This window comes from Gymnoscopelus braueri, assembly GCF_963280865.1.
Source record: "Gymnoscopelus braueri genome assembly, chromosome: 5".
NCBI classification, from domain to species: Eukaryota; Metazoa; Chordata; class Actinopteri; order Myctophiformes; family Myctophidae; genus Gymnoscopelus; species Gymnoscopelus braueri.
The window spans coordinates 22869874-22894056 of NC_137606.1; the positions used below are offsets into that span (position 1 = coordinate 22869874).

At 39.9% G+C, this 24183-nt stretch overlaps 1 protein-coding gene across 1 annotated transcript in view; it reads right to left on the bottom strand.

The window, feature by feature from the left end:
- LOC308085809 (H-2 class II histocompatibility antigen, E-S beta chain-like) overlaps positions 1-19894 on the bottom strand; it is a gene marked incomplete at its 5' end in the record, with an annotated part of 56766 nt that extends 36872 nt beyond the window's left edge. Inside the window, 3 exons of the mRNA XM_080429119.1 lie at positions 10555-10657; positions 19289-19372; positions 19769-19894. Coding sequence (XP_080285245.1) covers positions 10555-10657; positions 19289-19372; positions 19769-19894 — 313 coding nt within the window. The remainder of the gene's footprint in view (positions 1-10554; positions 10658-19288; positions 19373-19768) is intronic.
- Positions 19895-24183: the final 4289 nt, after the last annotated feature.

Below are 24183 nucleotides of genomic sequence, written 5' to 3' on the forward strand. Positions count from 1 at the left end.
GCCCTCTACGGGAACCTACCATGGGTCACAGACAAAGTCAGAGAGAGAAGGATGAGGCAGGGCACTGTGTCAGGCACCCATAACTAGTGGCAAGCAAACTGACACTATGGTAGCCAACCCAGGGCAAAGCCAGGAAAGACAAGAAGTGCACCACCTACGTAGATGCACTTCGGCGTAACAGCTTAGCTAACAACACAGTATCAAGACCCTAATGCTAGATAGGAGAGTGTGGAGGGCAGCGATTCAGGAGTCCCGAGTTGGTGTTGGCTAAACCACACTCGCATCGCAAAGACCCTATCCTATATGATCCGGCCTAACTGGCCCATGCCCCCCTCAACAAAATCCCCCCCATACCCTCTACCCCCAACTCCACCACCTGCAATACTCCCCCACTCCCACAAACCCCATCCCCCCAACTGCCAGCCCACACATCTCCACCTCCATAACTCAAACCCCCATCCCACTTCAGGAGTCCCGAGTTGGTGTTGGCTAGACCACACTCTCGCATCGCAAAGACCCTATCCTGTATGATCCGGCCTAACTGGCCTATGCCCCCCCTCAACATAATCCCCCCATACCCTCTACCCCCAAACTCCTCCACCACCTGCAATACTCCCCCACTTCCACAAACCCCATACCCCCCAACTGCCAGCCCACACCTCTCAACCCCCATAACTCAAAACCCCATCCCACCCCATACCCTCATACCCCCAAATCCCACCCACATAACCACAAGTTCAAAATGTTCAACGCCAAAACCTCCTATCTATACCTAAAAATGACCTCCTATCTACATAGATGCACATAGGAGGTTTTTACCTAGAAATAGTTCAGCTTACAAACAAACATTATTTTGTTAAATAATGCTTTTTTGGGCGGAGAAACCGCCCCTATAAGTGAGGTTTGGATATTTGTACAACAAATCCTGCGCTGTGATTGGCCAAAAAATTACAAAAATGTACCCCGCCTAACCCTGCACCATGATTGGCCAATCACAGTCTATTCAGGACTGTGATTGGCCAGTGTCACATGACACATGTGCATAACCCTATATAAGAAACCATAACTTTAAAAAAAACCATAAATTGTTTTTTTTTAAGTTATGGTTTTTTCCATCATAAAGAGTGTTTCAATAAATGTATTAATTTTTTGTACATGATTGGTTGACTCCATTCAGTATTGTGATTAGCTAGCAATACACCGCCCACTTCACACAGGGTGTGATTTTTATGCTCATTTTGAGATCAAGACATTCTATAGTACTGTAACAAGTATTACCATTAACATTTTTGATCAACTCACACTCAATCTCTTGGTGTGATAAAAGTGTCATCACCTGACACTAATCATTAGCAATCAACAAGGCAATGCAATTAACTTGACAGAGTTACTAACCAATACTTAACTAGTAAGGGTGGAAGACACTTTTTTATTTTGAAAATAATTGATTACTACAAACTGAAAGACATTTAGACGCCCTACATAACATAGAATTCCCAAGTTTCAGCTCTGTCTGCTGCTCAACTAGTTCTGGTGCAGATAAGAGGTTTTGCGCTTCAACATTTTAGCACTAATTGGCACTGAACAAGATAGGCCTAGGAGGTTTTAGTCAAATGACTTTTGTGACAAAATGAGGGGCGGGACTATCTTGCAGACAGACTGAGCATGTGCAGCATAGCCTAAAGTCCTCATCCACAGTGAAATCCGAAAATCATGAAATTTGCACATAGGAGGTTTTGCATTTTGGCCATCGATTATGTATCAAGCAAACATGCACAAAGGTATTATCATATTCATTTTAGTTTTTTTGGGGTATTTTTTCTACTTATCCTCAAATCTAGCTAGGTGTTTGTCATTGAAAGATTTGCATCTCTCAAGGAGAGGAGGGCCACATTTCTGTACAAGAAGTAAAACTTAAGCCATAAGGTGGCAAAGTCATGACTTTCAGCCATTTCTGTTTTTGATGGCACTGGTTAATTTTCTGTAGATTTATTTAGCACTTATCATAAGGCACTTTTTGTTTAGTTTTGGAAATGTTCAAGTCATATGACTGATAATGGTAAAAAAATAAAAGCCTTCCTCTGAATGTGATAATACCGTTCCGGTCCTTCTTTATAGACAAAGTATGTAGCATCAGAGACCACATAATAGTCTTTATTGTTTTATAATTATTACTTTGAAAACTCTTGATACAAATAAGAAAGTACTACAAAATAATAAAGGTTCATGACAGCTCAGCAGACTTAATAAAGAAAACTGCTTAAAAGAACAACAATGGGTCATCATTGCATTTCAATACATCCTAGGTGTCACCATTTGCATCCTGGGTCATCAAAAGTGGTGTTTCATAATACAGGAGTAAATGCCCTCAAAGATGAGGACAATCATCTACCCTCTAATAGGGGGAAAGAAAGGGAGTCTAATCTACTTAATCTGTTTGTTTTGTAACCATGTTATTACTAAAAGGTAACCTATCTCTGACTTTGAAAAGTAAAATATAAACTGCTATCATTGCTATTCTGCATGTCCTGCTGCCATTTACATGTTGAATAAAGCTTAATGAAAAACACATGTTTAATGCAAGCCATACTGTTCAAATCATGGACCTGCCTGCATGGATCCCATTCACCATCACTGTGCTTTCCTTCTTTCCCCACTAAGAAACTTGAGATACGACTAACAAAAATACAAATAAATCCTAAAATAATCTATTAACATACAAATCTATCTGTGCTTTATTGCTGGTCATGTGTGTTTGTTTATAAAAAAAATATATGTATGACAATATTCTATGGTACATCGAACCAATAACATGAATAAATGTACAGTGTCAACAGGATTCATAAATGAGTATCTGAGTAATATATGTGCAGTCTAACAATAATGGATATATGAGTGAATTCATTACAAGTCAGTACATCCTATTAGTCCATGTGAACGTGAGTCATGTCAAAGCAGGAGCGAGTATAAATCCAAAAGAATAGACACTGTCAGAGTCAAAGCATATAATATAGAAAACATGATTATTGACAGTACAGGCAGTACAGTCAAAGGTTAAGCTGAAAGGATATGTTATGTTACCGGCTGAAATAGTCATGAACACAAAGTAGTCCTTCACATCTGGACTTGTACACGAATAACATCCTTCGTACATTTTTAGAATTAAGTAAGTAAGCAATGTAAATTCAATATTTAAATTGATGTCACTTTAGTGCATAGAAGACAGTGGTCTGGTTGGTGAAATAAACAACTATTAGTGTCCTAATTGTTATTCAATCAGAGCCATTGAGACACTTGCAAGGTCATTCAATATTGAGATTTGTTTATTTCTATCTATGTCACAATAATATTTGTAGCACATATTATGTGCTACAAAGACAATACAGTATAGCAAAAGGATAATAATACAAAATGGATGTAATGAAGCAGAATGTAGAATACAGATAGATGCAAAATGGCAGAAGACAACATTAACAGGCTCCAACACAAGACACCAGCATACAGTTCTTTTCTAATTGTCTTTGAAAACGATGGACTCAATCTATTAAGAACTACTAAATAACTGTTTGTATAAACATGAATATCATAATTATGATACATAATGGTATATGGTATGTGTAGTGTGCTATTTGGTTCATCCTGTTTCCATCTGCTCTTAATGGAGCAGGTGCAGTTTGACATTCTGGGGTAAGAGTTGTTATTTAACACATCTACACTGTTTCACAACTTCCTGATCAGTTACATACAGTACACTAACACACATACAGTCATAACCTGCCAATAGATTATTAAATTAATAAGGCATGGGCGTTGCAGATCTACAAGTGTAAGATATCTGCTACTTTCACTTTTTTAATAATCATTAATTCATTGTAGAAGTAAAAGTTTGAAATAATGGTGATATTGATTTAATTTTTACAGAATGTATTCCCCCAACTGCCTGCACAAACAAGGAAGTTTATGTGAATGCATGGAGGGTCCCGAACCGTACATGATATGTTTGTTTTTAAGTAATTTTAAAAAGTCTTGGAACACATCTGTTCCAAGACGATGAGTCAACCAAAACAATGTCTCCTCTTCCCCTGCCATCCTATAACAAAACTGCACATCAATAGCCGGACCTGACAGATTCTTCATGTTCTGTGAAGGTACTTGAACTAGATTCATGTTCTGTGAAGGTACTTGAACTAGATTCATGTTCTGTGAAGGTACTTGAACTAGATTCATGCAATGATGTGCTGCCTTATGGACACTGTAGCCCCCCTTAAATTATCTAAAATGTTCCTACATTGATTCACCCACCCTGGGTTAACGACGTGACCTGAAGGACATGTAGATGTGCTGCCTGAACGTAAATGGAAAGCTTATAAATTATGGAGCAATTTAGCTGCCATGAAAGAGCTTGTAAAGGGTTGTAAAGTACTTGTAAAGTAAACAAATATATTTCTCACACCTCATTGCTGCAAACCCTCAACACCCCACACTACTATTCCCTCCCATTTCCAATGAAGTCATTTCTATTGAGAGATTTGAGACATTCCGGTCCTTCTTTATAGACAAAGTCTGTAGCATCAGAGACCACATAATAGTCTTTATTGTTTTATAATTATTACTTTGAAAACTCTTGATACAAATAAGAAAGTACTACAAAATAATAAAGGTTCATGACAGCTCAGCAGACTTAATAAAAAAAACTGCTTAAAAGAACAACAATGGGTCATCATGCATCTTTGAATTTCAATACATCCTAGGTGTTGATGGGCCGGTTCACCATTTGCATCCTGGGTGATCAAAAGTGATGTTTCATAATACAGGAGTAAATGCCCTCAAAGATGAGGACAATCATCTACCCTCTAATAGGGGGAAAGAAAGGGAGTCTAATCTACTTAATCTGTTTATTTTGTAACCATGTTATTACTAAAAGGTAAATAAATAGACCAACTTCTGAAATCCATGGACTCCATCAATAGCACAAGTGAAGATGTACAATTTGTGTGGCACAAGGGAATTTCACTTTATGTACTTTGAAAGCTCAAAAGTAATGGGAGACCATGCACTGCACAACCATTATCTGACTTTGAAAAGTAAACTATTAACCGCTATCATTGCTATTCTGCATATCCTGCTGTCATTTACATGTTGAATAAAGCTTAATGAAAAGCTGATGTTTAATGCATGCCATACTGTGCGAATCATGGACCTGCCTGGATCCCATTCAACATCACTGTGCTTTCCTTCTTTACCTGCCTAAGAAACTTGAGATATGACTACTAAAAATACAAAATAAATCCATACATTATTCCATTACATACAATATTGCTTTAATGAATAAATCATTAAAATCTCATTATAGTTCTGGCCCTCAGTCACACTCAACCACGTTACACAAATCATTCCCCCCTCTGTACAAAGTATGAACTGCCCCTTTAGTGACATCAACAAGTAATGGCATTCTTCAAGTCTTCTGAACACGTTGCTACAGAAAGAGGAAAGTTCCCACCTTCTTTTAAAACTATTTATAATAAGTTATGCTATCATAGTGTGGTTGTGAAGCTTAACAGCTCAGCTCTGTTATTACGTGAAATAAAGATATAAAACTATTATTTGTGAAACATATATGTTCAACTATATATCTGATGTCTTAATCTCATGCATGTCCTGCTTTCATTTACATGTGAAATAAACAACTATTAGTGTCCTGATGTGCGTGTGTGTGTGTGTGTGTGTGTGTGTGTGTGTGTGTGTGTGAGAGTCTCTCTCACTTTCATCTTGTTATTCAAGCAGAGCCATTGAGACACTTGCAAGGCCAACCAAGTTGTAGAAACTTCATTTGTATACGATTGCTATTGTGTGCCCTGATCTGATGTGAAGACTATTCATTATTATTTCATGTTGATAAATTATAAGCCATTGAATCGCCTCATTAACTTTGATTGATAGTAAAAATCCTCCTTTTGGAGGCAATAAAAACACTTTTTCAAGATACATTAAGATCATGTGATGTTTCTATAGGTTTCTATAGATAAATGAATAACAAGAAGACACAGAGAGAGACTCTCACACATGAGGACATGGATAGAGTTGTTAATTGTACATCAGGACATGTAGAACGTATAGCAGTGTCCTTTACAGACAAATACATGTGTAGTTTGGGGTTGTGTTTATTGTAACTACAGTCATTATATTGCACACACACCACCCAATGACTTTGGTCATTATAAACGGGATACAGATACGATTTTTTTTTTTAAACATAAATTATCAAATAGTAGAATGTTTAGTGCACTAACTGGCGGCACTGCCAGACACCAACTTACTGTGATTTTATCATTATTACCTTGAAAATTCGTCATACAAGACAAAAGAAGAAAACAATCATAAAGAATGAATCAATAAGGGTTTATTTGTCACTCACTTGGTACAATAAGTCAAATATTGATGGGACATGTTCAGCAAAAACAGTGATAACACAACAATGCAATATAACAACTAGGTTTAACCCTGTAAGACCCGGATTCTTTTCAAGTTGTGATGATTCCTGGCTCTGTGGGGGGTATTTATATGCAAATATCCTGGCCAATGGCATTGTAAGACTAAACAATAGGACCCAATGAGGATTTAGAGGTGAAAAGATTAAAAAATAACTGAAAAATAAATTATTTAAACTCCTTTCTTTATGAAATATAATTGTTGCTAAAAAGCATCGCTGGGTCTTACAGGGTTGTTAATGAAGTTAAAGGTAGGGTAAGTGATATTTTTTGGTTAAAACAAAAAGTATTTTGTTAAAAGGTTAAAATACTATATTCTGATAGTAATCATTGCTATAGAGTGTTTGTTCAGTAACAGATGTCTCCCTGTCTCTCCAGCTCTTTAATAAACAGAAAATAAATCTTTCGGTAGGTGTCAAAATCTCAGCCAATCAGGAGAAAGTACCCATTTTTAAGCTTAATTTGTATAGTGTTCCAGTTGCTCATTTCTTAGTGTCATCACTTCCAATTTCACTTGTTTAATCTATATCCTGATTGAGTTCTCTGTCCTGGTTGGATAAAATTGGAAATGAAACTACAAAAAAAAAAAAAAACTACAAAATACATTTTCTGTTTTATAAAGAGCTGGAGAGACATGGAGACTTTTTATATGGACAGGACACTCTATAGTAACGAGCACTATCAGAACATAGACCCATTTTGCAATTATTTGAATAATTGCAAATCACTTACCCTACCTTTAATACCATTATATTATAAGGAAACAATAGCCAAGTTACAAAAGCAGGTATGCTAAACCTATTTAAGACAGGTATGGTATCTATAGCAGCAATCAGATACACGAAGTCAGAAGGCATACATATATAAAGCAATTGTACTAACTGGCTTCAACACCAGACACCACCTTACCTGTGCTTTTCTAATCATTACTTTGAAAACTAAATGCGCTACAATGTGTGTTAACACATTATTAAATGTGGCCGCACACACTGGTAGCCAAAGTGCCAATATTTTATTGGAGGACCCGATGCCTAGAGAGAGTACTACCTCCGGGCTATGGTCGATGCCTACACCCCTGCCCGACCACTTCGGTCTGCCACCTCGGGGCGACTGATTGCCTCGTCACTCAAGGGTCCTTCTGGCCGATCCACACGGTCACGACTCTTTTCTGTTCTGGCCCCACAGTGGTGGAATGAACTTCCCACTGATGTTAGGACAGCAGAGTCACTGCCCATATTTCGCCGCAGACTGAAAACCCACCTCTTCAGGAAACACTACCCTTCCTCTCTGCCTGACCTACTTGTTGTTAACTAGTTGTACGAACGCTTGTTTTCTATTGCTGTATTGTTTATTGGATTATTGGATTGTTTATTGGATCTTGTTTAGTCGATACACTTATTTGTTTTAGCTCATGCTCATTTGATTTAGCTATTTTGTCTCATCTGTTAAGGAAATAGGTAGCTGATATATTGCACTTTTACCTTAGCGCTAGGTATACTCTTGGTTGCTTGTTTTTGCAGAAAATGCACTAAAGACTTCTGGTGATTAGTAGTTTCCGTTCCCTACCTATGTTGAATACACTTATTGTAAGTCGCTTTGGATAAAAGCGTCTGCTAAATGACTGTAATGTAATGTAATGTAAGTACAGATGCCTTGTTTTTTTTGCATCCTAGGATAACATTTTGGCACTTTGGCTATCACTGTGTGTGGCCACCTTCTTGTCTCTTAACATGTCTGCCAGAGATTTAAACCAGTGCCACATCAAACTAGAAAATGACCAATTGACCAATGTTAGGTGTTCACAGACGGACGGACACACGGACGGACGGACGGAGGGTAAAATATACTCTCCACCATGCCTTCGGCCTGGCGGAGACAATTATGTGTATACACAAGGCCGATCGATGTCCATAGGGAACGATGCCTGTTGGGAACGTATTCCCCTCTGACAATGAAATACGCCCTGTACCCTTTTTGTCAGACAACTCACCGTACCCCTCATCTGCCTTTCATGTCCATACATGGAGATCTTTTCCTTTGTATAAGTAATTTTATTTCCATATAAGGGGATCCCTGATGACATCAATCGGTTCACATATACATGGAGTTCTATTGTCGCACAGTGGTTCTGGACAACCGATAGGTTTGGATTATATACAATTATTAATGATAATGACATGTTCCCCCAGGGAAGAGCAGTTGACACCTCGAGACCCCCCGCAGACCGGCAAAGCGAGAGAGAGAACTGCTGCGCAGCAAGTCTATGTTGCCATGTCTGCTTATTATAAGCGACTTTGGGCTTCTTTTTCACGTCTTTCTATTATTATTATTATTATTATTATTATTATTATTATATACCAGTCATAGGAACATGTCATTATCATTAATAATTGTATATAATCCAAATTATATCCAAATGATCCAGAAAGCTGCAACACACTTGGTCAACCAGCCAAAATGTTCACGTTTCCCGGCTCTCCCCCATTATCCTCTCCCTCCATTGGCTCCCAGTTGCTGCCCTCACAGAGTACAAAACACTGATGTTGGCCTACACAGCAACAGAAGGTATGACACCCCCATATCTTCAAACCTGATCCAACCCTACAACCCCTCCCTCTCACTCATATCAGCTAACACATGGGAGCTGTCTGAATCTTCTCTAAAACACCCTGGTCAACGCTCCACACGTCCTAGACTCTTCTCCCTTCTCTAAAACACCCTGGTCAACGCTCCACACGTCCTAGACTCTTCTCCTTTCTCTAAAACACCCTGGACAACGCTCCACACGTCCCAGACTCTTCTCCCTTCTCTAAAACACCCTGGACAACGCTCCACACGTCCTAGACTCTTCTCCCTTCTCTAAAACACCCTGGACAATGCTCCACACGTCCTAGACTCTTCTCACTTCTGGCTCCCAAACGGTGGAACAAAAATTTCCCATTGACCTCTTCAGATTCCAACTCAGCCCGTAGCACTAGACCTAGCCTTGATGACCTTGTAGGCTTATGCAAAGGTTAAAATGTAATTTAGATATCATGTTATGTAGACATATGCCAGGTCATTTGTAGACCTGGCATTCTATAGGTTTGTATAGTTTCAATGTACAGATTATGTATTTGTTTGATATTATACTGTTTAGACTGATGATAGGATCTTGCTTTACCTATGATCCTAGATTACTATTTCTTTGCATTTGATGTATTACCTTGTGTTTTCCTTGCTTACTGTAAATCACTCTGGATTAAGAGCATCTGATAAATGCCTACATTGTAAATTGTAAATGTCAGTGTTTGGCCACCAGATAGCACCAGAGAACAACATTTCATAGAATACTGTAGATTCTACAATAGTCTACAGTTTTCTACAAAGTAGTGCATTTATATAAAGTAACTTAAACATGCATGGTTCTTTTTAAAGTTCATTTAAAAAAACATCAATCCTGGTGTCTCTGTTTTAGGCAGGTCATTATATGTAGGTGAAAACGCTCAGAAATAGATCTATACGTTTCATTTATACTCGGTGTACGATGGTGACACCATATGCTGTGAGCTTGTAGATCTGCTATTTCCACTGTGTGACAGCCTGTTAGGATACAGTATAAATCAGGCTTAAAGGGATAGTTCACCCCAAAAAAAAAAAATTCTATGGAGACTTGAATTCATGGATATTGTTTTGTTTTTGTCTCATTCCTAAGACGATAATTTGATGACAAGCGGACCGGTAGGAGATACAAAGGAGACTCTTTGTGTCTCCTACCGGAACCGCTGCCGGTCATCAAATTATTAGCTTAAAAATGAAAGCTTAAACAAAAACAAAGAAATATCCATGAATTCGAGTCTCCATGGGGTGACTAATCGTTTGAAAAAAAGTCATTTTGGGGGTGAACTATCCCTTTAAGTGTTTAAGAGGATCTGAAATGTTTCTCAGTAGATTAAGTCATGTTTTATAATCATTATCAGATCAATATTAACACCATTAATCATCTCTGAATAGAATGATTTATTATGATTTCATGTTATAGTTTATGAGGTGATGAGTGTTGAGTGCTGCTCTGAGATCAGCTCACCTCTCTTGTTCAGAGCATGGGAGTAGTCTGGTTTACAGGTTGCCTCTCGTTGTGCTCTCACCACAGCCAGTTGTGTAGGATCTTTATTCCAGCGCTCTGCGTTCTTCACACCAAGCTCAGTGTATCCAACATACTGATCTACTCTACTGTCCCACCTGTTCAGCTCATCACCATCGAAATTCAATGACCTTATGTACTGTATGTCCTTCAGCTCACTGGCTTTGAAAATAGCAGATCTACAAGCATGTAACCGAGTGCTGCGCCAAGAGCTTGTAGATCTGCTATTTTCAAACATTTTAGTACTTTTACTTTTGGTACTTTAAGTACATTTTAATGCCAATACTTTTGTACTTTTACTCATGTACATTTTGAATTCCGGACTTTTACTTGTAACAGAGTACTTCTAGATTGCAGTATTGATACTTTTACTTAAGTAAAACATTTGAGTAATTTTCCCACCCCTAGTCAATAAACAAGGTAAATAGTCACATAAGTAGAGAGTAGAGAGAACAATGTAGAGCCTCAAAGAAACTATAGGATACCAGGTCAATCATTATAACAATCAGCTGAGTTATATTAAACAAATAAAGGTCATTATTTATACTGTAATTAAAGCCTGCATTGCAAACCTAAATGAAAACACAAAACTGTTGCTTTTTAAATTAAATTGCAATATTTTATAAAACCCCCAAATGTATCAAATAAATCATCATTCAATTCAAATAATTGAATGAGTGCATTGACTCGGGGGGGGGGGGGGGTCCCCAGATAACTTTTTTTGGGGGTCCCCAGATGATTAGCTTAATAGGTAACATTGTTTTCTCACTTAACAGTAAACAAAACAACATACAGTATAAGTGTATACAGGGTATCTGCACATTTATAAAGTGACAATGTAATGACTTTTGAGACCTTTTTAATACAAATTAGTCAAATTGTCAAATAAATAAGAAAGAGGCAAACGTGAAAATAACCAATCTACAAGCTCACAGAAATATGATTATTTGGGAGGTCCCCAGTTCAAATAGGATTATTTTGGGGGGGTCTCCAGTTCAAATAGGATTATTTTGGGGGGTCCCCAGTTCAAATATGATAATTTTGGGGGGTCCCAGTTCAAATAGGATTAAATCTGCTATTTTTGACGCCCAAAGCTTTAAACCATGCACCCAAGCTGATAGGCCACGCCCACAGCTTTAAACCAACACCCCCAAGACGTTAGGCCACGCCCACAGCGTCAAACCACACCTCCAAGGTGATAGGCTATGCCCAAAGTGTCAAACCACACCCCCAAGGTGATAGGCCACGCCCCCGGTTTTAAACCACACACCCCCTAACTAGCCGATAGGCCACGCCCACGGCTTTAAAACCACAATCCAAGGTGATAAGCCACGCCCACAGCCACGCCCCCACCCCCCAGGGGGCCACCCAAACGGGTCGTAGCACCGCGCACCATGAAGGGTTAATCCGGCCATGTGGCGTAAACTGTCTGTCTGTCTGTCTGTCTGTCTGTCTGTCAGTCAGACCCCATCATGTATTTCCAGGATAACAGAGATAACACTCACAGAAAGGTTGTTATTTTGAGAGAGAAATGCCTCACAATATGAATACATCTTGATATGTTTTATTTTTATGGTAACATCGTATTATCTGCACCTCGAGCACATATTCAAGTTTACTAAAAATAAATATTATATAGAAAATATTTCACCATAACAACCATAAATGCTTAATATACATGTTTAAACATTTTCATTCATGTTAAATACATTCAACCGTTTTAGTTAATAACTATTGTGTTCATAGTATTCATGTACCTTTCACTGGTGGTTTCTTCAAGGCAGTGCGTCCAGGTTGGCTTTGCAGTAGTGCTGCCGATCCAAAGCTATTTCATAAGCTGCTGCAGGGTAGATGATTGGATCTACAAACGGAGGCTGAGGGTACACCACCTTCCCTTTGTTGTAGTCTGCGTACATCAACACTTCACCATCCAGTGCATAAATGCACTCTTTATATGAGTCTTTAACTGTGTCTGAACAGCCAAGGACATTAATCAACTCATGGAACACTGAAAAAAAATTAAAAAAAGATTACATTAAATTCAACAACAAACTTCTTCACAGTGACAATAACACATATTCATCATGTTAAACAATCATGTTTGGTTCTTATATGAAGTGAAAGGTTGGATATTAAAAGTAGCTTCCTGTCAAACGTTTTATACACACTGAAACAGATTCAAATGTTTTATGTATTTATTTATTTTTATTATGAAAGTAATTCATACAGAATGATTTATTTCATGATGTCACAACAACAGTTCCTAACATCTGTTTTAATGTTTATGTATTTGGACAACATTCAAGATCTAATACTGTATATACAGGTAGTAAAAGGTGTGTGTGTGTGGGTGTGGGTGTGGGTGTGGGTGTGGGTGTGTGTGTGTGTGTGTGTGTGTGTGTGTGTGTGTGTCATTTGTTTGTATTGTGTATTGTTCATATTTGGTTTTATATAATAACATTAGATATAAATGTATATATTATATAATAACATACATATAATGTACTTACTTCCATGGGATCGCTTTGACATGAAGTACAGAGGAGAGGATGAGGAGGGTGGCTGTAATCTTTATCATCATCGATCAAAACTGAACTGAATTTAACAGTTGAGAATAAACAGATGAGAATAAACAGATGAGAATAAACAGATGAGAATAAACAGATGTTTACTGAAAGAGAAGTTCTGGAGTCTGAAAGAGAATGAAGGAGGACTCGTTCTGAAGTTTAGAATAATCAGCCAATCAGATTAAAGATACAATGTTACATCATCTGTTTCCAGAAAGACGACAGTCTGGATTATTGCACATATCATGAACAGGATATAGCATATAGCTGCTGCTTCATAAGTAATCAACAAACTATTCTAAAAACTGGGCAAACATTGGCCAAATTGTCAATTAATATAAGAAAGAGCTAACTTTTTTGAAAATAGCCGATCTACAAGCTCTTTTAGAGCATGTAGATCTATTTATCTGTGCGAACTGAGTCAAAGTCGGGGGTCCCGACTTCAAATATGATTATTTTGGGGGGTCCCGAGTTCAAATATGATTATTCTGGGGGGTCCCGAGTTCAAATACGATTATTTTGGGGGGTCCCCAGTTCATATAAGATTATTTTGGGGGGTCCCGAGTTAAATAAGATTATTTTGGGGGGTCCCCAGTTCAAATAAGATTATTTTGGTGGGTTGCGGTCTGAAAAGGTTGAGAACCACTGGTTTATTGCAGATCAATCAGTGAAACACAACACAGGTAAATCAGCACATTCTTAAATGTATGTTTATCTGGGATGTATAATAAATTCTTAACTTTTTTTCAGTCTTGCAAAAATATTTTCAAAGATTCAGAACTTTTTTTAAGTCTTGGAAAGAAAAAAAAGTCAACCTTTTGAAACTTTATCTCCAGTTAGTATTGACAGCAGCTGAGCTTTAAAATACATGAAAGTGGAACATTAAATCATTGCATTTGTACACATTAGATTATCAGTGTTTTATTTACAACATGAATTTGTCTGATTCAAACAGCCAACACGGACAACAGGGATGGATGGAGCGGTGCAAAGGGTGAACTACTATGATGCATAATTGTATTGACACACACACACACACACACACACACACACACACACACACACACACACACACACACACACACACACACACACACACACACACGTGAACCTTTTCTGAACCTTTTCTGAACCTTTTCTATTTAATCATTTTGTATTTATTTTGACTTTGATTTATTATGATTTGATGTATATAGCTTTGAAATTGAGTTTGAAATGAGCTGAACAAAGATTACACTTGAATGACATTGGAGTGAAACAGCAACATAAAAGTATGTTCAAAAGCAGTTTTTTCCCCCCTTCATTTTGAAAACAACTACTGTTGATATGTCTGATGTCACTGAAGGCAAAAATAAATGTCAAATCACTTTTCTGCCTGTCTTGTGTCTCTTTCACAAAAATGTCTTTGTCTCTGTTTCTAGAGACAGCTGTTTTTGGTGAAAACAAGCTGTATAGACGCCTTAACAGACGACGTCACACTGATAACAACCAGTATGTGCCCACCTCCAGTGGCTGTCATAAGAACGGAGGGAGTGCTCTATGATCACCGCAACAGAACCTGCTCTTGCTCGCGCAGCTGCAGCCCGTCAAGCCTAATTAATGCTCCGTCCCGCGAAGGTGTCGCGCACAGAGAACGGCCGAGAATAGCAGACCTCCAAGCTCACAGAAGTGGCATCCGCGACGCGGTTGTGAGCTTGTATGTCAGCTGTTCTCGGCGCACAATACCGTTGCGTGATGAAGTATATATGTCTCGCTAGGGCGCACCCCACTAGCCTACACACAAGAGGGGGTTTGAATGAACTGAAACCAGCGCATCCCAAAACAACAGGTTTGGGGATCTGTTGGGAATTGATTACATGAAACAGTCACCTGTGCGTCCAGTCTCAATGTGTGTAAACAAATAATTGGTCTATTCAACTACCAATAACAAAAAAACGGAACATTCCATCAACTTGCTTTTTTCCCAGCTGAACGTAGAGATTATAATCTTTCTTTTGAGATATTTGGTGTTTACATAGTGATAGCAAAGAATATTCTGTGGTTATTGAAACATTTAGTCAGGATGCTTAAAATGCTGGCAGAGGCTACAGCCTGTTTTAGAAAACCCCTGGCAGTGAATGTGTTAACTCATTGAGTGCCAATGACGTCTTTTGACGGCTGTTTTCAGTGTGCCATGAGTGCCAATGACGTCTTTTGACGTCTCTTATAAAAAATTAAAAAAAAATAAAAAAAAATTATTTTATTTTTTTCAAAGGAACTAGGAGAAAACGCTATTCAAAAAGTTGCTGCTCCATTCACTTCAATGTAAAAAAATAAACTGAGAAAAAAATCACTTTTCCTGTGAAAAACACAGTTAATGTTAATGATAACATCAAACTTACTATTGAGTACACGCTATTTAAACTATTTTTAAAGATGAGTCTGGTAATCTTCGCAATCTTTGAGCACTCTTCTTAGAGCCAACTCTTTCCATCCACCACACCTGATTAAAAATGTTCCCTTCGGTCAATTTCAACGATTACGTTGCATTTATGATAGCGATTTTGATCAAAAAGCTGCCGACATGACAAAGAGATTCAATGAGAGGGGTTGCAGCCCTGTGCATGTCTCATGGGCGCACAATGAGGCATATGGCGTCAATCGCCCGATCTATTAACACATTAAGACCGATTCCACAAATGTCTTCTAAATCCTAACAGTTTTCTGGAAAAAAAAAGAAAACCTATCGTCGCCGTCAGGCAGAAACCAGCTAACTCAATTTTTTCCCATAAATCAGTGCTAATGAACACCCTTTACGTATATGTGTTGGTCAAAAAAAGTATTGAAACAATGAAAGTATTAAAAGCGCTTCTAAAAAAAAACAGCTGGTTTTGCTGACTCCAGGCTCCATACCCTTTTGACCTCCAACCTCAGCTGTTCTTATCAAGGATGAACAAAACCTCCTAAGGGCGCGCTCTCACCAAAAGTTGGCTGGCCTTTGTTAAACGCAGGTTGTGCGCGGCCACAGTTTTTTGCAGCCAGCGGATTCTAAAAAACGGGAGTGACGCGCCTGTCACTCACTTTCAGGACCGTCCCCGTAGCCCGCACCGCCTGCTGCCTTGAGCACCATGTTGCTTCCTGAGTCTTGGGACGGTCCGCCTTCGACTCACCCGATTGGACAGAGGGGGAAAATCAGCTCCTGCCTCCAACAGTTTTCTGCTTCAAATGGACATGTCGCGTAGAGCAGATAAACGCAAGGTCTGCGCGACAAGCGGAAAAATCCGCTCTTGCGTGAATCCACGCATTTACATTGACAATGCATTGGCATATTCTGCCCCAGAGGTAAAATAAAAGTGCGGTGAGAGCGCGCCCTAACTCACTCTTTTGGTTCTCCAACTTTTTCATGTCAAGGACCCCCAAAATTATATGTATTTGGCCACAGACCCCATCTCAAACTATTTTTGTTCCAGGGACCCCCAAAAGCAAAATATTGGAGTAAAAAATGTTCGAGCTTGTATATCTGCATTTTTTGAATTGCCAAAGTATAAAAGTGGTTCAAATCTAAAATGACACAGATGCTTTCCTGATTTTAATGGGTTAATTAAAAAGAAACGCACGAACGTTTCTCAATCCTGGCCCTTCTTTGTCACCCAACACAGCATGGCAGTACACCGTATTCAACCGATCATCTGAGCTAACTGGGCTATTATTGAAAGTGACCCCGCCCTTACAAAGAGTGTTCCCTGAACCCCTCGTGTTCTCATGCAGAAGAGCTATTACGGGATAAACTTTTTTCTTAGTTCAGTGATTTATGTTATAATCAATATAACATTTACAATCCTAAAGAATGTGGACAAAATGATCATATTGTTCTATCATTAACCTATAAGCTTCAAGTAATAATAAAACATGAGCAGCAGTAAATAAAAATAAATAAAAAATGCAACACAAACATTTGATAGTCCATCATTCAACTTTATTATCATATCACAAGTACAGGTGTAAAGAAATTGGTATAATTCTTTGTCGTATAAAGGCCCATTATATGTAGTGTCAAGAAAGGGCTCACACAAAATTCTGGGAGGCAACAGTTTGCCTCACAAAATTGGTGTTCATCTAACAGTTTCTTCCCTGTATGAAGTCCTCCATCTCCCATTTTCTTTTTAACCAAAGCATTTGCCGCAAAGTAACTGCAACTAAAGCATTCCCGCTCCTGCATGAGTCCTCATGTGTTTTTTTAGTTCACCATTGTGAACAAAGCTTGTGCCACAAACTTCACAAGTACAGGGGTTTTCCCCTGTATGCGTCCTCATGTATTTTTTTAGATTATGCATATAATGACAGTTTTTGCCGCAAAATGTACAAGTAAAGAGCTTTGTCTCTACATGCGTCCTCATGTGTGATTTTAGATGAGTAATGCGACGACAGCCTTTGCCACAAACGGCACAGGTAAAGGGCTTTTTGCCTGTATGAGTTATCGTGTGTCTTTTTAGTTCACTCTTCGAACCAAAAACTTTGCCACAAACTAAGCATGTAAAGCGTTTTTCGCCAGTATGAGTCATCATATGTGTTTTTAGAATACTTGTCGAAATAAAGCTTTTGCCACAAACTTTACAAGTATAAGGTTTTTCCCCTGTATGAGTCCTCAGGTGTTTCTTTAGATCACACATTTGTCTACAACCTTTGCCACATACCTCACAAGTATAGGGCTTTTCCCCTGTATGAGTCATCAAGTGTGTTTTTAAGTGACCATTTTCATTAAAGCCTTTACCACAAACTGCACAGGTAAAGGGTTTTTCCCCTGTATGAGTCCTCATGTGTTCTTTTAGATGAACCCTTTGTGCACAGCCTTTGCCACAAACAGCACAAGTGAAGGGCTTTTCCCCTGTGTGAGTCATCATGTGTCTCTTCAGATCCCTTTTAGGACCAAAACATTTACCACACACTGAACAAGTTAACGGTTTTTCACCTGTATGAGTCCTCATGTGTGTTGAAAGACTACCTGAGGTAACACAGCCTCTGCCACAAACGTTACAAGTAAATGGCTTTTCCCCTGTATGAGTCCTCATGTGTACTTCAAGTTCAGCATTGAGCCTACAGCCTTTGCCACAAACTGCACAAGTGAAGGGCTTGTCCCCTGTATGAGTCATCATGTGTCTTTCAGTGTGACCCTTGCGATTAAAGCCTTTGCCACAAACTGAACAAGTGAAGGGCTTTTCCCCAGTATGAATCATTTGGTGTAATTTAAGATCACTATTTTGACTGCAGCCTTTGCCACAAATATTACAAGTGTAGGGCTTCTCACCTGTATGAGTCCTCATGTGTGTTTTAGGAGTACTTGGGGAAACATAGCCTTTGCCACAAATGTTACAGGTAAAAGGCTTTTCCCCTGTATGAGTCCTCATGTGTGCTTGTAGATCAGCTTTGAGTATACATCCTCTACCACAAACTTCACAAGTGAAGGGCTTTTCCCCTGTATGAGTCATCATGTGTCTTTTAGTGTGACCCTTGCGATTAAAGCCTTTGCCACAAACTGTACAAGCAAAGGGCTTCTCCCCGGTATGAGTCATTAGGTGTAGTTTCAGATCACCATTTTGACTACAGCCTTTACCACAAATCTTACAAGTGAAGGGCTTTTCCCCTGTATGAGTCTTCATGTGTCTATTTAGAATACCAGTGTGATCAAAGGCTTTGCCACAAACCTTGCAAGTAAAGTGAGTCCTCATATGTTTTTTTAGATCACCATTATCAATACAGACTTTTTCACAAACTGCACAAGTAAAGGGTTTTTCACTTTTATGAAATATTGCGTGCCTCTTCAAACTCTCCTTTCGATGAAACATTTTGCCACACTCAGTACAACTAAACTTTTTTTCCCCTCTGCAACTCCTAACGGGGCGGGTTTGTTCCTCCCACTCATCACTGTCTTCAGTGTCAGATTCAGAACAGTGTGGAGAGAGGAGCTGGTCATCACTAGTTGGTTGTGATGTTCCACAGTCCCCTACATCAGCTTGTGTTTTCATGTGTTCAGTGGAGGTGCTGGCTACAGGCTCTGTCTCTCTGTTTTCATCATCATCTTTACCTTTTACTGCTAGTAATGTCCCATCAGCCACCTCTGGTCTTTGACATACCTCCTCCTGATTTTCTTTAGACTGTGGAGGCTCTAGTTCCTCTTGTACCAGACTGGGGCTCCTATCCTGCTGGTCAGGGGAAACCTGCTCCTTACACACAGGGAGGTGCCCTGTATGCGTACTCATGTGTACTTTAAGATTATGGATTCTATGACAGTTTTTGCCACAAAATATACAAGTGAAGAGCTTTTTCGCTGCATGAGTTCTCATGTGTGATTTTAGATGACTCATGCGATTAAAGCCTTTGCCACAAAGTGCACAGGTAAAGGGCTTTTCCCCTGTATGTGTCATCATGTGTCTCTTTAGATCCCTCTTAGAAACAAAACATTTGCCACATTCTGAACAAGTATTACGTTTTCCACCTGAATGAGTCCTCATGTGTGTTTCAAGAGTACTTGAGGTAACACAGCCTTCATCACCATCATCTTTACATTTTACTGCTGGTAATGTCCCACCAGCCTCCTCTGGTTTTTGACGTACCTGCTCCTGATTATCTTTAGTCTGTGGAGGCTCTGGTTCCTCTTGGACCAGACTGGGGCTCCTATCCTGCTGGTCAGGGGAAACCTGCTCCTTACACACAGGGAGGTGCCCTGTATGCAACCTCATGTGTACTTTAAGATTATGGATTCTATGACAGTTTTTGCCACAAAATGTACAAGTGAAGAGCTTTTTCGCTGCATGAGTTCTCATGTGTGATTTTAGATGACTCATGCGATTAAAGCCTTTGCCACAAAGTGCACAGGTAAAGGGCTTTTCCCCTGTATGTGTCATCATGTGTCTCTTTAGATCCCTCTTAGAAACAAAACATTTGCCACATTCTGAACAAGTATTAGGTTTTTCACCTCGATGAGTCCTCATGTGTGTTTCAAGAGTACTTGAGGTAACACAGCCTTTTCCACAAACTTTACAAGTAAAAGGCTTTTCCACTGTATGAGTCCTCATGTGTCTTTTGGTGTGACTCTTACGATTAAAGCCTTTGCCACAAACTGTACAAGCAAAGGGCTTTTCCCCTGTATGAGTCATCATGTGTCTCTCTAGATCCCTCTTTAAAACAAAACATGTGCCACATTCTGAACAAGTAGTAGGTTTTCCATCTGTATGAGTCCTCATGTGTGTTTCAAGAGTACTTGAGGTAACACAGCCTTTTCCACAAACTTTACAAGTAAAAGGTTTTTCCCCTGTATGAGTCCTCATATGTTTTTTTAGATCACCCTTATCAATGCAGACTTTTTCACAAACTGTACAATTAAAGGGTTTTTTACCTTTGTGAATTACCGTGTGCCTCTTCAAACTTTCCTTTCGATTAAACATTTTGCCACACTCTGTACAACTAAACCTTTTTTTCCCTGTGCAACTCCTAACGGGGCGAGTTTGTTCCTCCCACTCATCACTGTCTTCAGTGTCAGATTCAGAACAGTGTGAAGAGAGGAGCTGGTCATCACTAGTTGATTGTGATGTTCCACAGTCCTCTACATCAGCTTGTGTTTTCATGTGATCAATGGAGGTGCTGGCTACAGGCTTTGTCTCTCTGTTCTCATCATCATCATCTTCACTTTTCACTGCTACTAATGTCGGTCTTGACACACCAGCCTCCCCTGGTCTTTGAAGAAGCTCCTCCTGTTCCTCTCTGATCTGTGGAGGTTGTGGTTCCTCCTGGAACAGACTGGAGCTCTTCTCCTGCTGTTCAAGGGAAACTTCCTCTTTACACACAAGGAGGTGCAAGAAGTCTATAGAAAAGATAAAATGAGAAAAAAAAACTTTAGACGCAATAGGCGTTTTTTCCACACAAAAAAAAAGTCCCACAGGGGCGCTCCAACGCAGTTTAGGAATGATCCCAGGACCCTGTAAAATGGAATGGACGGATGTGAATCCAGTCCATAAAAACGTCACTTCCGTCCACTCCAATGATAGGATCTTGAGAAAAAGGTCCATATCTCCACTAAATGTGTTAAGTGTTTCCTCTCTTTTATAGCTGTGGTATATGGAGGAACTTCCACTGAAAATAAAATGCTTAATTCCTAATCCATACATCTATCCTTTTATAAAAGGCATGTGTCTTTGGCCCGAACCATTCAAATTCATAGATCACATAGATCATTGGGGGGAGGGGAATTGGCGGGGGTTACCGCCAATTCCGGCTAGAGGTATGTAAATACCGCCTGTGCCCGCAAGATTTGCCTTGAGACCTGCGGGACGCACAGGATTAAACCACCCGTAAAAAAAAAATCTGAATTGACATACCTATCTTGTTCAGCTTTATCCTGTACAACTTTACTACAGGTTTAAACAACAAGTAAAATATGATACATACCTATTCTGTACAACTTTACAACAGGTTTCAGCCTTGCATCAAGCAGTCCACATCCCTGGTCCATTTCTCGCTGGTCCTCTGACAATGTTGAATAGCTTTTGGGGGTCCGTCTCTTGATAATGTAGTGGTCTGTGGAAATCACCATTACAAAGAACTTTTAGTTATCATTCAGCTACCTTACATATCACAGAGAACATAACTGAAGAGCTTCAACAATGCAGTGGTAGTTTTCTGTTCAATCAAAATCACATTTTAATCAAATCAAACTGTTGCAGAGTGTTGTGATCTGGTGTAAAAACTATAATCCTGCTACATAATTCCAGCCTGTACCCGTACCCGTCTGTACAAAAACTAGAGGTACAGATCAGCACCAAAGCAGATGTCCAATTCTCTCCCAAATTGCTACAAAAATCGCTCATGGCTCTGCCTACAGCATCATCTACTTTTCCACCTTCACATGTGTCTCCACTTCTAAAAATCACAAAATGTTTGCAATTATATACATTATTACTTCCATATATTTTTTACTTCCGCATGTGCTCCAATGACATTATCGTCAGGATTTAGCTAAACGGGTGTATAAGCTCAGTCGGTAGAGCTCTCGCCTTCAGACCACAAGGTCATGGGTTCGATCCCGGGCACCGCCAACTCAGCGCATGAGTAGCAGGGCTTGGGTGCGGTAAGTCGTGTGGTCAGTACTGGGAGCTGAGGATAGGTGTGGCGCTCCCAGGGGTCTAGCGCATTGTAACGGGGACAGAATCCCGCGTGCTAGAGATGCGCGGATAGGGTTTATCGTCATCCAAATCCGCACATGTTAAAAGCTATAATAGGCCTATAGATTGATATCATTCATTTAATTCCCGCACTATTTCACCCGCGGTTTATACAATATTAATTAATTATTGTATTTGATTGACCCAAATCCACCCAAACTGCGGTTAACTGCGGCAACAGCGGCTAAAACCGTAATCCGCGCATCTGTACCGCATGCTACTCGGCTGATACCGACAATAAGCCATCTCCCCGACCTACTTACAGTGCGTCGCGCAAGTGACACGTTGTGAGCTTGAAGATCTGTCCTTTTTCCTCAGGCATGCCCCTCCCCTTTTTACTAATCTCCTCGCGTTGCGGCGCCATAAGCATTCCACTGTTGTGTTGACTGCAACTAATGCTACGAACAACACACACACACACACACACACACACACATTTGCATTTGATTTCAAGGAGTCTGGCCCGCAGGCCTGTCTGGGCGTTTCTCTGGAGTTCATAACAGGAACTGTCCTATCAGCGTCCTCGCTCATTGTTCTGTGATTGACAGTGTAGGTTGGCCAATCAGGTGGAACCCGAATGGAGCCGACAAAAATGGAACGGGCCTCCATTGAAATTTTGTCCGCTGTTTTCGTCTCTTTTTTCTCAAACTTCTCAAGACGATCTTGGAGCTGTATAGCGGAGAGAGGTTTGTAATGGGGCTAGACGTTACACTGCTTTAAAGCAAACAAACAACTGCGGGTCTTACAAGCCTAGGCTACTACCACTTTCTCTCACACAAATTCAAAGCATTTCAGAAGGAGTTTAGCACCACGCACCACACACACACACACACACACACACACACACACACACACACACACACACACACACACACACACACACACACACACACAGGTCAAGGAAAACAAGGCCAAACGAAGCGACTATTATGGACAAATCCACAGAGCGACTCCTGCTGTGGTGTGCATTCTGACAGTATGATTGCGCCAGGGGAGCGCTCTGTGGATTCGTCTATAGGCCACATGAGCACTTTAAACACTGCACTTTAAACAATGCATGCACACATCGCAGGCATTGCATTGCCTGCGATGTGTGCAAATGAAGCCAAAAGAGTTACTGAAGGGCTGCACTATGTACAATTGATTCACGTAATGCTGCGCTCCTCCTCAGTGCAGATCTTCGCCAATCTCCGCCTGGCCGGGTTGTCTACCCAGGGCCCGCAAACTTTGACAGGCAGTCATAGCCACTTGGAATGGGGAAAAAATCGTAACTTTTCAAAGATTGTTAACTAATCTTCTTAAAGAAGAATCTGAAAATGTCACTGACAGTTGATCAAACCTAAAGTTTATATTATTAATATGTTATACCCAGTGGTGGAAATGGCGTTGCACGCTTGGGAACGGCGTTCCCATAGCAACCGTTGCGTGGGAACGGTGTGAACACGTGTGGGAACGCTCTTCAGAGTGTCCAACTTTTTTTATAATCGCTTATGAGGTTTAGCACTGTTTTCCTAAATCGTCCATAAGTCTTACGGCACTTGGATGCATCACTCCAGCCAGGGCTGAGCCGTGGGTGTGTTTGTCAACACACGCACATGGCTCTGAACACAGCCAATAGGCAGCCGTAATACTGCAGGGTCCCCGCTTTCCACCTATGGTTACAAGGGTTACAGGAAGTAGCGTTGACCACACAATGTGTGTGTGTGTGGGGGGGGGGGGGGCTCCAGGAAAAAATAGCGTGTGAAGTAGTTTCAACTAGGCTACCTGGCTACTTCTATTTCCAGTAGTATTTCAAAATAAAACGTGTGTTG